The following is a 16,081-nucleotide window of genomic DNA, read 5'->3' on the forward strand; positions in this document are numbered from 1 at the left end:
ATTCGCACTCCCTTGATCCTCAACGTTATCTCGATATAATTAACACCTCAACAATCCTCCAGCCAACAAATTCACCCTCAAAACATCGTCACCTCCTCCATGTCCTTGTAACCAACTACGAACCCTCTTACTCGATCAAAAAAATCCAACAACTGCATAATAATAAGGATGACATTAACCGAAAAAAATATCAACTCGAGTGCAGATTAAAAATAGTCCAATGGTTAAAAAAGCATAAACAAAACGTTTATCCACATAGAACACCGAAGGACGACAGAAGGGATTTAAACTGACTAAATACATCCGAGAATTTTCATTTTAATTCTCTTATGATATATCTGTTGACGTGAGACACAACCGACCTGCCAGAGTCGCTGGTGGTGTTCTTGTGTCCCTCCAAATGGCATTGAGGACCCGATCGTTGACGATGAGGTCCTGACGATTGTAAATCCTCTCGTTCCACACCTCTGACCTTGGGACTCGCATGCGGCCAAGTCTTCACCCTTTATTATATCCAGATAATAACGTGTGACAAATCCACACGATTAAATCCTCCAATGGATCAATAACACCAACACTTGTCCAAGATATTTCTTCAGACAGTCATCAGTCATTCACTTCCGGTTATCATTCCACCGGTGAAATTGTTGTTCCCCCGTGAGGTATCCTCGGTTCCCTACATTCGACGAGACGTACGCACGTTGTTACTGGTACAACCAACCAACTACTTGTGCTTTCAATTGGAGTCTCATTCAAAACTAAATAATCGGGATAACAAAGGTGTCGGGAGGTGCTCAAGGGGTTTTGGAAGCTCTCACCACGTGCTCAAAATCATGATAACCACACTGGGAATGTTCTTACTCTCAAGAAAAAATAAAGTAACATCAAGAGTCATATCAGGGTTGAAGGTGGGGGTTGGGTAACACTGTTACATCGTGCTTGTCAATGAAACTTTGGACAACTTGTGATAGAGTGCTGGGTATTCCATCATTTCTTGGTAACTTTTCGATGAAAACTACTTACAATTTAAACTCGCTGATGGCACCCAGTAACTGTTGATTTAATCAATCACAAAATAGTCAATTAACCATTGTCTTCCATTAATGAGAGTTGTAATTTATCACAAAATTTCGGAGATCTGCGACAATTAAATCCACCAATTTTGTTTTCTTTACTCTTCACGAATTCATTAACTAATCAATTAAGATGTATCTACTGATTTTTATGTTATGTTCTGTACTGTTGCTCAGTATTTAAACCATTGGATAGTTCCGCACGTAAGGCCGGCCACCGCGTAACTGAGTCCGGAGCGCGCGCTGTACACCGCTATATTAAAACCGTACTGTGTGTAAGCGAACGGGCGCCCCCCGGTGACGTCATTGATTTGACGTCATGGAGGTGTTGGATGCAGGCGGGGAGGTGAGGAGCTCGGGGATGAGGCAACGGGTTATTCGCGGGAGAGGTGGAGGGGAATGTCGGACTCCTGGATCGATGGACCCAGCACGCGCACCGGTATCATAAACCGCCACGCGCATATCGCCGATAGAATAGCCACATTCTGTCGTTGTGGTTGTGAGGGAAGACTTGAACTGGGGTAACACCACCTCACCCCGTCTATCGGTCATGACGTAGATTGGTGACGTCATTCCACCACCCACTGGTGACACGGGGATGAGAGTGAGGAGGCGACTGAGGGTAAGGCGGAGAGGGTGGAGGGGAATGTGGATGACACTTTTCCTTCCTTCCTCTCGCTTCTCTCGAGATAAAAGAGTTGGAAAAAATGGAAGAATGAATATGTAGGGGACATGAATGTGGGACGATGGGGTGGTTCATTCATAAATGTTGGACGAAAAGACTTTCATGAGAAGGGTTTTGTTATTGGAATGCTTATGTGAGGGTAGATGACGGGCGCGGTTCGTCGGAGTTTATGGATTTTTGAGGCAATGAGGGGTTTTTTGAGGGCGGCGGATGTTCTGGTGATGCTTGCACGCAGAGAGATGTTCAGTAAAAATTACGGAACTCATAATTCGACCGATTATGGAATCGACTCAGAAAATTTGAGTGATGGTATCGTAATTTTTCAGAGAAGATTCGGATAAAAATTGCGGAACGCTCTGGAAAAATTCAGTGAGAGTTCCGTAAAATTTCCTATAACCACATTTCACTCCGGAATTACGAAAAAGATACGTAATTTTTCTTGAATATTTCTCTCCGTTATGTCGGATTTCGGGGAACTTGGGAGATGTGTCTGCGATGAGATTTATGTAATGGGTGGTGATGGAGCCGATCGATGGGTGTCGAGAAGATAAGAGGAGGGACGTGGTGGGAGGGTTTTTTTGTTAATAATTTTGGGAATTACCGAAATGGGCACTACGGAAGTTCTGCAAAATAATTTTTATGACAGAAGTTTATTACCAAACAAATAAAGTAGTTGATGATTTTTCTCTGAAGCATCTGCTTACAGAGGTATTTGTAAAGTAGTGTTAAGTTTTTGCGATTTTCCTCCCTCACAACCACCTTCATGTACGATCGTCTCTTTCTTTCGCGTTATTCTTTTATCTTGATTCCTAGTCTGTGGACGTGTCATTTTTTTCATATCTCTTTTCATTATTTAGTTCGTCCCAAAATTTTCAATAAACTGTTATTTATTCATGAAATGTACCCATTCATTACAATAATTTTGAGGATAGCCAAGTATTTTGGCTATTTTTTCTCAGGTGTAATGGGCTTCTACTTTTGTTACCGAACGTCAGAGCTTTCTTTTGAATCCCATTTGACCTCAAGCTTTCGAACATTTTACAATGATTTGCTTATTCAAACTTTGCAGGTCTGAATTTAAATCGATATTAAACCGTTAGAAAACATTTTTAAAATCTAAAAAAAATTGGAAAGTTTATTTTTGGAGAAAGATTGACGAAATAATTTAAAAATTTCAGTTTTTTAGAATCACGAGCATTTTTTATAAATAATTTACAATCAAAACCTAGTTTAAAAAAAATACTAGAATTTTTTTCTGTTACACAAAAAATGTTTCCAGTTGAGATTCTGTTTGCTTAATGATTAGCTCTGCTTTAGACTCTGTCTCTTCGCTTTGTATTGTTTTTTCTTACATAGTTATTCGCTCTCTGAAATATATCCTAAAGTTAATCTCTCTCGCCTATTATTGCGCTACTATCATGTATATCTCTTTCGGCATCTTAGCTTTAGTTTGACCTGCTTTATTATTTTTTTCTCTTATTTTCTTTCTATTTGTTTTTTATTTCTTTTATTTTGTACCATGTTTAAAGAACGCATCACGCTGTATAAACTTCGGTGCTCCCCTGCCAAAAAGTACCATGTACTAAAGGTACATGGATTCAAAATTGAAATAAATAAATAATAAGTAAAATAAATAATTGATAAACCATCAATTTTCCACCATAAAACTACTTGTTCCGAATCGTAAAAAATTTATTCATATTCATGATTTCATCAGAAATCCACTTCATGCCTAAAAAATAAGGTTTCTGAAAGTTTAAACAATTTCAATTAGTTATTTATAATAAAAAAATGTAAAACAAAATTATAATTCTGTGCAAAATGTAATTTGAATGATGCTTAATAGTCATGATTGTTTTTCAAATTTTTCTCACGCAATTTGATTGACAAATTCGATGATTGAAAATGATTGAATCTATACACACACGAAAAAATTTAACAGAAAATCGTAGGGAATTCGCTAGACAATTCTATTGGATTTCTATTGAGCTTTCTATTAGTTTGTGGCCAATTCTATTGAAACGTTTAATATAAAATATTCTAGAGAAAAGGTCAATAGAATTCGATTTTTCTATCCAACTTTATTGAGATATTTTCTATAGAATTTACTCGGCTCAAATTTTCTAAGTTTTTTTATTCAATTTTTTTTGCGTCAAGAAAATCAAACAAAAAAGTTAACCAATTTTAGCCAAAGATATTCTATAGAAAATATTTCAATAGAATAAGTTTTATAGAAGAATCGAATTCTATTGACTTTTTCTGAAGAAAATTTTCTATTGAATATTTCAATAGAATCGGCCAAAAATTAATAGAAATTTCAATAGCAATCCAATAGAATTGTCTAACGAATTCGCTAGGTTTTTCTATTAATTTTTTTCGTGCGTGTAGTGTGGTCTGCACCAAACTGTAAAAGACACTTAGATATCCTTAAGAATTAAAAATTTTACAATTCCACTATTCCTAGTAAATTGCGTTCCCAATTGTAATTTATTCACAACAGAACAGTGGATAAAAATTCCCGGGTATCTAGAATATTGTGGGATTCCTCTGGCAATGTCTTGGATGGACCATGTAATTCCCGTCGCCTTAATCAATTAGTCAATAAATTGATTCATCAATGAATGAATTAATGCTCGAACAAATTCAAGGCTACTAATTCGTTTATGAATCACACGCTCAATTATCCGTTACGATAATCCCCTTCCTGCATTGTCACTTACCCTTATTGGTTAACCCGCCCACGTAACGTAGAATCAGCTGTTCGGCCGTATAAACTTTTCAAGGTTTTATCAGTATCGCGTGGTGGTGGCACGTGTCCCACCCGCAATACTCACCCCACCACCTGAGTTTACTGTTACGAACGCTTCAACGACGACAAGTGTTGAGATTTAATGGCTTAGGTCATGGTGACGGTTGAGGTGCTTTTTTAATCAGTTTAACGAACCAATTGATCCGCAACGGATATGCAATAGAATATCCAAGGCATCTTCCATCCTTATCTCGTTTTTTTTCCACACTTTTCTCTTTCACTTTGTTCGTTACACCCTTGTATTAACTGGAGGCGAGTGGGGTCATCCGTGCCCTTCCTCGTTCACCTCACTGTGCACGTGATGACGAGGAAAAAAAACATCTCATGCTCACCTGATGCTACTGATGATGATGATAATTATTTAATCGATTGGCGTTGAGAGAGAGAGGGAGGAAAAAGGTTGGGGCATGCTTTAGGCAGCGAACCGCAAGGACCTGTTTTTTGCACTTGGGTATAACGTGTGTACAGGGGCTTTATGCAACGCCTGGAAATTACTTGCTGTCGAGTAACATCGCATTTTAGCACGCCAGTGTCTTATCTCTTTCAGTTTATATCGCTATGAATTATGACTGATTTTTTTTCATCTTGACGTCTTTATTTAGTTTCTTGTTCATTGAGAGATTTGCGAATTTACTATCGTTAAATTTTATTTTGTGAGAGAGTACTTTGTTGAGGTTCATCGGTTAAATGTTAGTTACGCTGTTCTTTATAAAATTTTTTTTCAATTTTATTGCAGGAAACCAATTACGAGCTGAGTCATATTTATGCTTTTTTTGTTTATGGTCTTATAATAAAAATGCAGCTATTGAATGCAATTATTCGCAATGAGTAATCTTTCAATCGAAAAATTGTTGTTTTCATGAGTGATGTTGATGGTACACCCTGAAAAATGGTTTTTTTGAGTGAAATAAAAATCTTTATTTGACATTTTTTACTTATTTTAAAAATATTTTTGTTGCAAATACATAAACTTGTTAACTTGTTTCAAGAAAAATGATTTAATTTTATTAAACAAACAATTTATTTATTTCAAGTAAATTTTTTTTAATTGAATAGACAATTTATTTATTTCAAGTAAATTTTTTTTAATTGAATAGACAATTTATTTACTTTAAATAAATAGTTTTCTTATTTTAAAAAAATCAGATTTTCATGTATTTTGTGAAAAAGATCATACTGACTAGAGATGTGGAATGATCGTCATTTTCCCTTTCGATTAGGTCAGGTATAAATGACCGGTTTCTGACCATTTTCTGACCCTAACCGAATTTTGTATTCAAAAGCACCGTCCTTTTTATTTCGGTAATTTGTGGGATTATTTTTTCAGCGTTCGATCGGAAAACTTTTTAATAGAATTGAATATAATATAATTGGCCCCAGACTCAATGATACACTATTCGAACAATAATGAAATTTTATGGGCAGTTTACTATTAATTTTCAGAACATTGCCGCTGAATGCAATTTAAGAGGAAAGAAAATCATTAAATTTTAGATTTCACTGAAAATTTAATACAACAGCAAAATTTTGAGAAGCATAAAGATGAGATTTCTTCAATTCATTTAAATTTTTAATAAAAACATGAATATTCAGTGCCAAATTACCCTGAATGTTTAAGTAATTGTTAATCGGAATTTTCCGGTTTTCTATTAATTTTTCGGGAATACTTAAACTGAAATTTACAGTTTTCATATTTTTTTCCCTGAAATTCCGAATTTTCAACGGGGAAACTCCTTAAAATTTCAGTAAAACTTAAATGTGACAGAAATTTTTAAAAAGTGTATTCGAAATTTTAGCTAAAAATGTTTAAAATTTTACCCTTACCACCCCAAATGACCCTTTTCACCTCAGTGTATACGACCTTCTGTCACCATCGTCTTCCTGATAGTGAAACCATGGAACAGAAATTTCATCCTCCTCCCCTCCCAGCAAATGACTTACATGATGTATGTACAGCCCCTAATAATAATTGCATGTTTTTCATTCAATCTTTTTCGAGTTTGCCATCTCAAAGCGATAATAAATTATTAGTATCAAATAAATATTTATTGAGTCCGAAAAAAAAATTGTTTGGATGAAATAAAGATTTATTAATAGTAGAAAAATATTGATTTAATATAAATGAAACTTCGAATAAAAATTTTCATTTAATTTGAAAAAAAAATTTTATATGGGATTATTTCAATAAACTTTCTTTGATTCAAATAAATCATTTTTCTGGGTGCAGACTAGGATGGCTCATATGTAAAAAAAATTGAATTTCATAATTTTCGTGTTTGATAAAGATAACCAATGACATGGAAAGTACATGTGAATTTTTTCAAAATTTTTGAATCATTTTTCAAGATTGCGCCGTGTAGTTTTATTTCTTATGGACTTTTACACGCATCGTAGAGATCGAATGTGTCAATAATTTTTTAAAGACTCAATTATTACATCCCTCGGTGTTTCCCCTTCGTGAACCGTTCAGAGGGAGGTTTAAGAACAGAATTAATTTTTGTCTCAACAGAAAACTTATTACTTATCAAAATGAAAATCTTCATTTCTACTCAATTCAGTGATTTTTAGACGCCTCTAGCACGCTGAGTATCTGGCCGTTTTTCATCCCGATTCGGTTGATGGATTATGGAACTATCTGACAATAATTCAAAGAAAAAAATTTTCTTCCCCACCAATCGAATTCTGAAAAAAATGCGAAAGATAATTCCTAAATTTCCAGTAAAGACAGGTGTCCGGCTCATGCGGTGCTTTTACAACGGTCGTAAACACAGAAATTGAGCCTAGGCAAAAAATTTGACCTGCCGAACTAACCTGCGCTGGGAAGGGACTGAACTCGCATCGTAGAGCTGCTTTAAAATTTAGCTTAAATTTTGTATATAGTTTTCATGTTTTCGGATGATGCATTTATGAAAAAACGATAAGAACAGAGGAAAACCTTCTATGATGACTGTAGTGCGTCAGTAATACGCTTCAAGCGGCAGAAGGGGGCAAGGAAAATCCACGATAATGTCAGGGAGTGGTGGAAGAGGGGATTCCATTCATTAGGCCAGAAAAATTGTTCTTCAATATTTCATGTATCAAGTTTTTAATAACTTCTTTTTCTTCGGTTTTTTGTATTTTTTACTCTTTGATTATTTTTGATATATTGAGAATTTTATATTCTCCATATATTTGAAAGAAGTGTCAACTACATTTGTAACAAAAAAGGCATTAGACAAACCTAACTTAATCCGAAGAAATCCTGGGAGCGTTTATTCAACTCAGAAGGTTAATTATGCTTATTTCCTTCAACTCTATTTTATATCATTATTTTTCGAAACATTTTAATTAATTCCATACATCCTTCAGATTGAAAAAATATATTTTGCCCATGAGGACTATCCAATTCTCAATATATCGAGAATAATTAAAGACTAAAGAATATAAAAAAAAACAATTACCTAGGTGACTCACCCGAACCCTCACTTGGAGCCATACTTACTACCTGACACGGGCGTATCATTGAGGATATTTAACTTCTACCCAAGTTTTATAACCTCTACTGCCAGTAGGTCAAAAATGTCAGTCAAACTTTAAACACACGGCGCAACCATCAAAATGCAGTTTAAAAATATGACAAAATTCACAGGGGTATTTTATTAACTGAAGAATCATTTTTTGAGACGAAATCGGAAATATTCAGGAATACCCGTAAAATGGGCCACCCTAGTGCAGACACTATACATAAAAACTTTCAAATTTTGACCGGGCTTTCTTTGCCACCGCCGGGTTTTCTTGTTCGATTGTTCAGTTGAAAACTCAGTGGAATATTCGGTTTGAAACTTGTGATGAGAAAGCGGTGTGGGGCCTGAACCCGGGGGCTTAAGGTTGTGAATCTCATGCTGCTACTAAGTGCGCCACATAGCCCGATTGGAAAAACTTGTATTTGCATAAAATTTAATGAATTATAAAAACGCTTTCCTAATATCGTAAAGATGTACAATGGAATTAAATTCCGAAGATGTTTGATTCGAATCAATTCGTGCGCATCTAGTAGAAATGGTCGTCTTCCCATACCGACCTTCCCAGCAGAGTAAAGTGAGAGTTGCAAAAATGGTCTGTATAAGAATTTCACTATCTCCTTGGAGTGCTGACATATTTCCAAGAAATATGATGAATTCGAAGTGATGTTAATTCATCTCATTTTATTACTGCGTTATCAACGACACTAATTTCTCAATTTTGTTAAAGTACTTTTTAAAAGTTGATAATTTAAAAAAATCACTACTTGAAAAAGCCCTTCGAACCTTTTAAATATTTATGCTTTCCAAAGGAAGCATTGCATTCGTTGAATCTGATACTTTCAATTTTTCGTGGCAGACCATGTCCAGATGTATGTACACGGACGAAAAAATTTAATAGAAAAACATATCGAATTCGTTAGAAAATTCAATTGAATTTCTATTGAACTGTTCTATTAGTTTTTGACCGATTCTGTGTATTGTTTAATAGAAAATATTCAGTAGAAAAACTCAAAAGAATTCAATTTTTCTATATAACTTATTCTATTGAGATATTTTCTATAGAATTTTCTCGGCTCAAATTTTCTATGTTTTTTCGATTGATTTTCTTGATGACAAGAAAAAAAAATAGAATGAAAAAATCTTAGAAAATTTGAGTCGAGCAAATTCTATAGAAAATATATGAAAAAAATAAGTTATATAGAAAAATCGAATTCTGTTGACTTTTACTATTGAATGTTCTCTATTGAACATGTCAATAGAATCAGCCAAAAATTAATAGAAAGTTTAATAGAAATTCCATAGAATTTTCTAACGAATTCGATAGGTTTTCTATTAAATTTTTTCGTACGTGTATGACCGATCGTTTTTCGAAAACTGAAAAAATAATTGTTTAAATGAATCCAATTGCCATTTAAAATATTCTTCCCAATGCCATCTTGAGCAAGTTTGATCATGAGATTGGATGCATTATCTGTTGTTGAAAAATTTGATTTTGAAAAAACCATATTCGGGGAAAGGTAAAAAAGTTAACGCCGGGGCACTGTTGGCTGCCACCGTTGGGGCAATATTGGCTGTCAACATTGGGGCAGTGATGGCTACCAACGTTGGTGCAACATTGGCTACCAACGTTGGAGCAATTTTTCTCCGAAAAATTCAAATCATTCTAACCATTCGGTTTATTCTGCTAAAAAAATACAAAAATACATATTATATATAATTTACATGTTTACATGTAGTCGTATTCGTTGGAGTCGCATGTCCCACATTGATTTTTCGTAGCTCGGTCACTTCCCCCACTCGACTACCCACGGGCCCCGAAGTCCACTCCAACGTTATCTTCGAAGAGGCATTGTCTCTCAATTCCACGAAAGCGGAAAACTTAAATACTCTAAACATGAATTTTCGATCATGAAGTTCAGTTCCCTGCAGACTATCATGGAGAGAGGTTTTAATTTTGTTAGGAATTAGATAATGAATCAGAATAAAGAAAATAACTGGAAGATTGCCGATAAAAATGTTGAAAGAAAAACAGAATTAAGGTGAATTGTACAACTAAAACTAGAAGACCAACACCCCTTTGACAATAAAAAATTATTTTTGATAATGCAATCGGTTGATTATAAAAAAACAAAGTTGATTAAATGTGTTTGGAATGATAAAGGAATGATTAAAATGATTTACTAAAGCATTACATTCAATAGAATGAAAATTTAATTCTTAGTATTTTTATTTTATGGCTCCAGTTCTCACAAATTTCGCCCCGCGAGAGTGCGTAGTGGGGGTAGCCAAATACAGTCGCATTCTCCGAATTCGCTTCCCCTATCTGTCGTGAATTGGTAAACTAGGATAAGTGCAAAAACCCAAATTTTACAGGAGAGCTTAAAAACTATTTTTGCGATGGTCACTGGGATTTTACACGAATTGGCGCTCGATTCTCGTTCATTTATCGAGTCTTCCCTCAATGTAACAGGGACGTGCATTTATAATGCGATTTGAGCTGAAATCTTGCACTTATCCGCAGTGATTGAATTTTCGGGAAAGATAAGTCAACTTATCTTCCTCGGTGGTTCAAACGAATACAGATATGTTGACTTATCTCGTGCCGCTTCTAGTAAAGTTAATTAGTTTCTGAAGTATATTAACAATATGTGAAAAACGTTTATTATATCATTATAAAAGATACAGGTGGAACAACATTTTCTTAACTGGCACAATTCAGCGATTATTAAGATGAGTTTAGATTGTTAAGATTTCTAAATTAAGAGGATATTATTAAGTTGAAAATAAATGGCTCAAGGTTTACTCATTGATTTTGCGGTTCAATAAATTTGCTCAGAGCGAATTTTTAATTAGAATCATCATCCTCGTCTTCTGATGAATAAATATCTGGATGTATGAGAGGAACATGTTCCTCACAAACAATCAGATTTTGGTAAAATGCATGGCACTCTGCGTCTATGAGTGGCAGGAGCTTCAGTAAATCATTTTTTTTTCACGTTTGATAGGATGTGGGGAAAGAACATATTGAACCGCCAGTTGTGGTAAGAAGTTTCTTTGCCTCATGTCCATGATAAGAAATCTTGCATCTTCTTCCAAGCCAATTTTGTATTTCACTAAACCCAAGACTGAACGCTGGTAACGCAACCATTGCACTTCTCTCCAACGCAATTCTTCTACATTGACGTTACGGGCAGGTTTCCTCACTGTGCCGTTGTCAATGAGCCCGGAAAAATTGAATTGTTTATTTCCATCCATTACCACCACCTCATAACGCTTTCCCATGTTTCTCACCATGTTATAATAGTCTCTCGGTATGTAGATGTGCTCTGCATTCTTCTTCGCTCGTTCGATTGCTGAATGATCACAATCACACTCGTTTCGAGTATGCCCTGGGTACAAAAACTTGTGGTCAATGGTTTTCAAACTTTTTTTCTTCTGAAGAGCGTACAGAAACATGGTAGCCACGATGGAATTCTTATTTTGTCCGGCACACGAGTCTGAATAGAAAATTACATGCTCGGCGGACTCAGGGAGTTGCATCAGGAAGTGATAGACAGCCGAGGCTACCTGATTTGCTCCTCTGGAGCCTATCCCTTCGTGCCACATGTAATTGAAGCTCTTGTCATCATTACAGCAATGAACCGTGAGGTTAAATGTATGCAACTGTCTCGAGTAGTAAATCTGACCAGTGGGTAGATGTGGGGTCTCAAGAACTTTCTGTAGATCGAATGTTGCTACAATTACCTTGTTGTCAGAGTCCTTAGCCATATCTTTGTCCGAAGACTTCATCGTATAGGGTATTGCAGCGATGGCTTGATGATGTTCATTTGAGCATAAGTTCTCTGCAATTCGCTCGTAGATGATTTCAATTGCATTTGGAAAGTATCGCAAGTTTTACACGTATCTGTCTTGGGTTCTTTAAACGATAAACCAAGAGCTTTTATTTTTCTCTCATACGTGAATCGAGATATGTGTATACCTGGATACTTGTCCGTGAACAATTTGAGCATGTGGGTACGAGTCAAATGAGGTGGTAAGAATTTTTTTGACGTTTTGCTTCGGGAGTAGTGCGATTCATACGCTGGGAAACTCAAGATATGATCTCTAATGGTGTCCATGGTAGCCTCAGGTAGATTTCGTGTCGATGAATGACGTCCTCTCAAATCTACTGCAGGAACTCCACTGAGGCTATCTAGTTTCTTAGTGACGACAGTGGAAATAAATGTATTCGAAAGATCGAAAATATTTTGGAAACAGCCTTTACAAATAGCCACTGTTTCTCCCTGTACACTCACTGAATATTTAAGAGATATATTACGATTCCTTCGTTTCGATGGACTGCACTCAGAATAAATCACCCGTTTCTTTGACCCAACAGAAATGAGGGGAGAAATGTACAATCTTTTAAGGTTGACATCTTTCAAATCCCAGAAACCCTTACTGAGTGTCTCGCATATCTCATCAGGTATTCTTTCACGACACTTCATTCGACAACTTCCGAGTTTCCTACGCTGGCGAGCCCTCGCAATTTTACCACCACTAGTGACATAGCATTCGCCTGCATTTTTAGCGATACTTAGTTTTATTCTTTTCCCGGAATTAATTGGTTTAATATATCGTCTGTAGCGTTTCTTTGGAGGTGCTTCGGTTGATTCCATTCCGTAAATCTTCTCTGACAATTTTCTCCTATTTCGTCCTGGACCAAAAAAAAACAGTTAAACAAAACTAAGATTCTTCATCATTCAAGGTTATTAATTTTTTTCCCCGTAAACTAAATTGATTGTTACTGTTCTAAAAATTACAAGTTAGTTGCCCATGAAACTTGCGTTTTTTTGTCCAACGGTGAACAAATTAAAGCTACTTACCTATCGGACACTCCTCGAGGCCCTCATCACTGGTCTCGGGATTTGACGAGGAACATGGGTTGTAATCACTCTCTGAAACTAAAAAAAATAATTGCATTTTGGGTTTCCAATCGTACAAACATTCCAGCCATTCATAATTATGAATATTTTGACCGTTTCATCGTCTTCACTGCGTTCATCGTAATCTCTTTCTAATTCATTTCGTGTTCGCTTGGGACTTTCTGCATTGGTATTCTTTTCAGCGTGGTCTGTAATTGGAATATTAATTAATTTGACGTTTAATTGATTAAATATCATGAAATATAAGTTTTCTGCTACCTTGACTGAGCGACATGGATCTGAAACTACACACAACATCATCATTGTCATCAGAATCATCTGCCATCAGCAAGTGTTCACCGAGAAAGTTTTATTCTCTTTCTACTTCATTACAAATTTGAGCGTCAGAACTCCTACTTTCATCCCTAAGTTCACCTAATTTATGATTCGCCGCCCCTCTGTGAGTCTTGTTGATTTCATCAGTGCTGTTTTCCGGACAAGCATCTGTTTTACATTTGATTAATTCACAGTTGTTCATTTTCTCCTCGGTTTCTTTAAATGAGTGCCCAGTTTTGGTGGAATTTTGTCTCTGTTCTTCAGCACCCTTTTGTTCCGAAACAACCTTGTTTTCCGTCGCAATCACTCTGACGACGTTCTTTCGTTTGGAGTGCTTAGTACGAAGTAAGTTTGGACCTTCACTAAGAGAAAAATTTAATTATTCATTTCTTTCCGATCGCATTTTTTAATAAAACAAAACAAATGGAGGGCTACTGAAGTGAGAAGCTAAGCCTTGAAATCAGCGGATTTGAATCTAAAAAATTTCTTTGAAATTGACGAGAGAATTTCAATTTTCTCATCTAAAATTATTATTATACAGAATATAAGAGTAGCAACGATAAAATTCGTAATTTGATAACTAGCAGAGATGACTTAATCATAATTTAATATTGCAGATTGTTCTAGTTTTACGCCTGAGGTAATAGATGTATTCAGTTTCGTCAGAACGTTTTTTTTTTAAGTTTTGCAAATGTTGAATTATTTAGTGTACATGTTCAATAATTTTATAGACATATAAGGCATTCTATGCGAACTCAACATGATCAAAATCATCAGTTAAGGCTTTTGAAAAAAAAATCAATGGAAAATTGACAAAAAAAAATATTGTTCATTTCTATATGACAAGTGTATGGAAAGACACGTATTGAAAAACTCAAATGGGTTGATTTTCGTGAGCAGATTTTTCAAAACGGAACTTGAAAAAAAATGGCATACAGAAAAATATGATTGACAATGATGATGATGAGATGACATGAGATGCCCCATATACATTAATTTTATTTTCAAACTTTTATCTTTTTCTCTCCCGCACACCCTTAAGAATATAGAAAAAATTTTCCTGTCGCCCCTCCCCTTGTTGAAAAAAACTTGACTAAATATTCTTGTGAAATGACACCTGGTGAAGAATCGAACCCACGTCATCCACGTACTAGCCCGCGCTCTAACTACTCAGCTATACTGTCATACGGTCCATTGTATTTTTGCCTTTTAACTAATTTTTTCATCGTCTCTTTATCATTTAAATAATTTTCAATAATAAAGAGGCACAATCCTTAAACTCTCTACCAGTTCATTAACTTTCCTCTCAAAAAGTGATTCCTCTTATGGCAATTGGGAAAACTAAGCAGTACCTTTGTCTCCCTTTGCACGCGTCCTTGCAATCCTTGTCGACCTTCTAGTGACGTATTTTTCATGAGAGAACTCAACTTCGCTGTCATTTCCATTGGAATCTTTCGTTTGAAATTTAAAAAAATATATAATTTTCCATGAAACCATTACTTTATAATCAGTGAACAATAAAAATATCCCAGTAATTCATCAACTCCTTGAAATCGAACGTATATAACAATTCATTCAACAAATTTTCCAGGTTGATTTTTTCTTATAACGAAACTTTTTCCCCTGGTGAGTTGTCTGGTGAATTCTAATGAATGAATTGAGAACAGTAAAGATAATAGCTCTTATAAAACCCAGTCGTAATTATATCCCATTGACGCACTATTGACACATCCTTCATTACAAGGTATAAATAAAAAAATTGAATATGAATAAATACGAACACAGAAATTGGATAATTACCTGTGGGCTGTCGATGAGGAGTAACTGCTGAAGTATCTCGTTTTGTTCTCAAAGTAGACGAAGCTTTAGGCTCTGAAAAATTAAATAAGTAAGGGGAGGTTATTATGAAACTTAAAAGTCTTGGGCTAAATAATTAAAATTTACCGTATGTTAAAGATCGATTACTGATGCCAAAAAACAAATAATTGAGAGAAAAAAATTTCAATGTTAATTCAGTCTTGAAATGCTCAAAATCTTACAACTAGTCTCAAGCCTCGAATTTTTGAGCTAAATTTTTTTCAAAATTTTTGGACAAATGTGCAGAATAGCACATTGAAGATAAAAAATTGTAGCTCAAAAATTGAAGGCCTGGGACTATTTTGAATATTGTGAGCGTTTCCGAGCTGAATTAACAAAGAAAGTTTTTTTTTGCATTAATTATTCGTTTTTAGTCACAAATAATCGATCTTCAACATTTGATAAATCTTAATGAAATAACCCGCGACTTTCAAACTCATAGCAACCTCCCCTTAACTGCTGCAAAAAAAAACTCGAAACAAATTCTGGAGTTTTTCATCAGTTTAAACACATTTAAATTTATCACATTGAAAACAATCATTAATAATCACAATCAGTATAATTACTTACTTCCTAAATTTTTGTCCTTGATTTTTTTGGTTTTCATTTTCTCTTTTTTTATTCAAAACACTGTGAGAAAACGTGTGTGCTTAGTGACACTCAGCACACGACTGATCATCTCTAATGAATGAGGTGTACAACTCTCCCAGAAAAACAATACCTTAAGTAAACATAATTCGGCCTTGAAGCAAGGTGAGCATTTGTATCTCGCTGACGGAAGTTTCATGAATTTTCCGCGAATTTAGCTTGGCGCAGTGGGTGAATTCGTTGTCTTACATGCGAAAGATCCCGAGTTCAAAACTCAGCCGGTTAGAATGGTGAGATTTTACAATTTAACATCTTGATCAGCATCG

The 16,081-nt window shown here is 35.2% G+C and overlaps 1 protein-coding gene across 1 annotated transcript; it reads right to left on the minus strand.

Moving 5' to 3' along the window:
- Window positions 1-10,706: 10,706 nt before the first annotated feature.
- Window positions 10,707-15,774, minus strand: LOC107039435. Its single transcript, XM_015259037.1, has 4 exons — window positions 15,738-15,774; window positions 15,111-15,182; window positions 12,936-13,013; window positions 10,707-12,766 (listed from the first exon to the last, which is right to left on the minus strand). Exons 1-4 carry the CDS (start codon window positions 15,772-15,774, stop codon window positions 11,856-11,858), a joined length of 1,098 nt encoding a protein of 365 aa, XP_015114523.1. The 3' UTR covers window positions 10,707-11,855.
- Between the last annotated feature and the right edge of the window lie 307 nt (window positions 15,775-16,081).

The sequence above is a fragment of the Diachasma alloeum genome, unplaced genomic scaffold, assembly GCF_001412515.2.
Source record: "Diachasma alloeum isolate Michigan unplaced genomic scaffold, Dall2.0 Dall_scaffold_00300, whole genome shotgun sequence".
Classification (NCBI taxonomy): Eukaryota; Metazoa; Arthropoda; class Insecta; order Hymenoptera; family Braconidae; genus Diachasma; species Diachasma alloeum.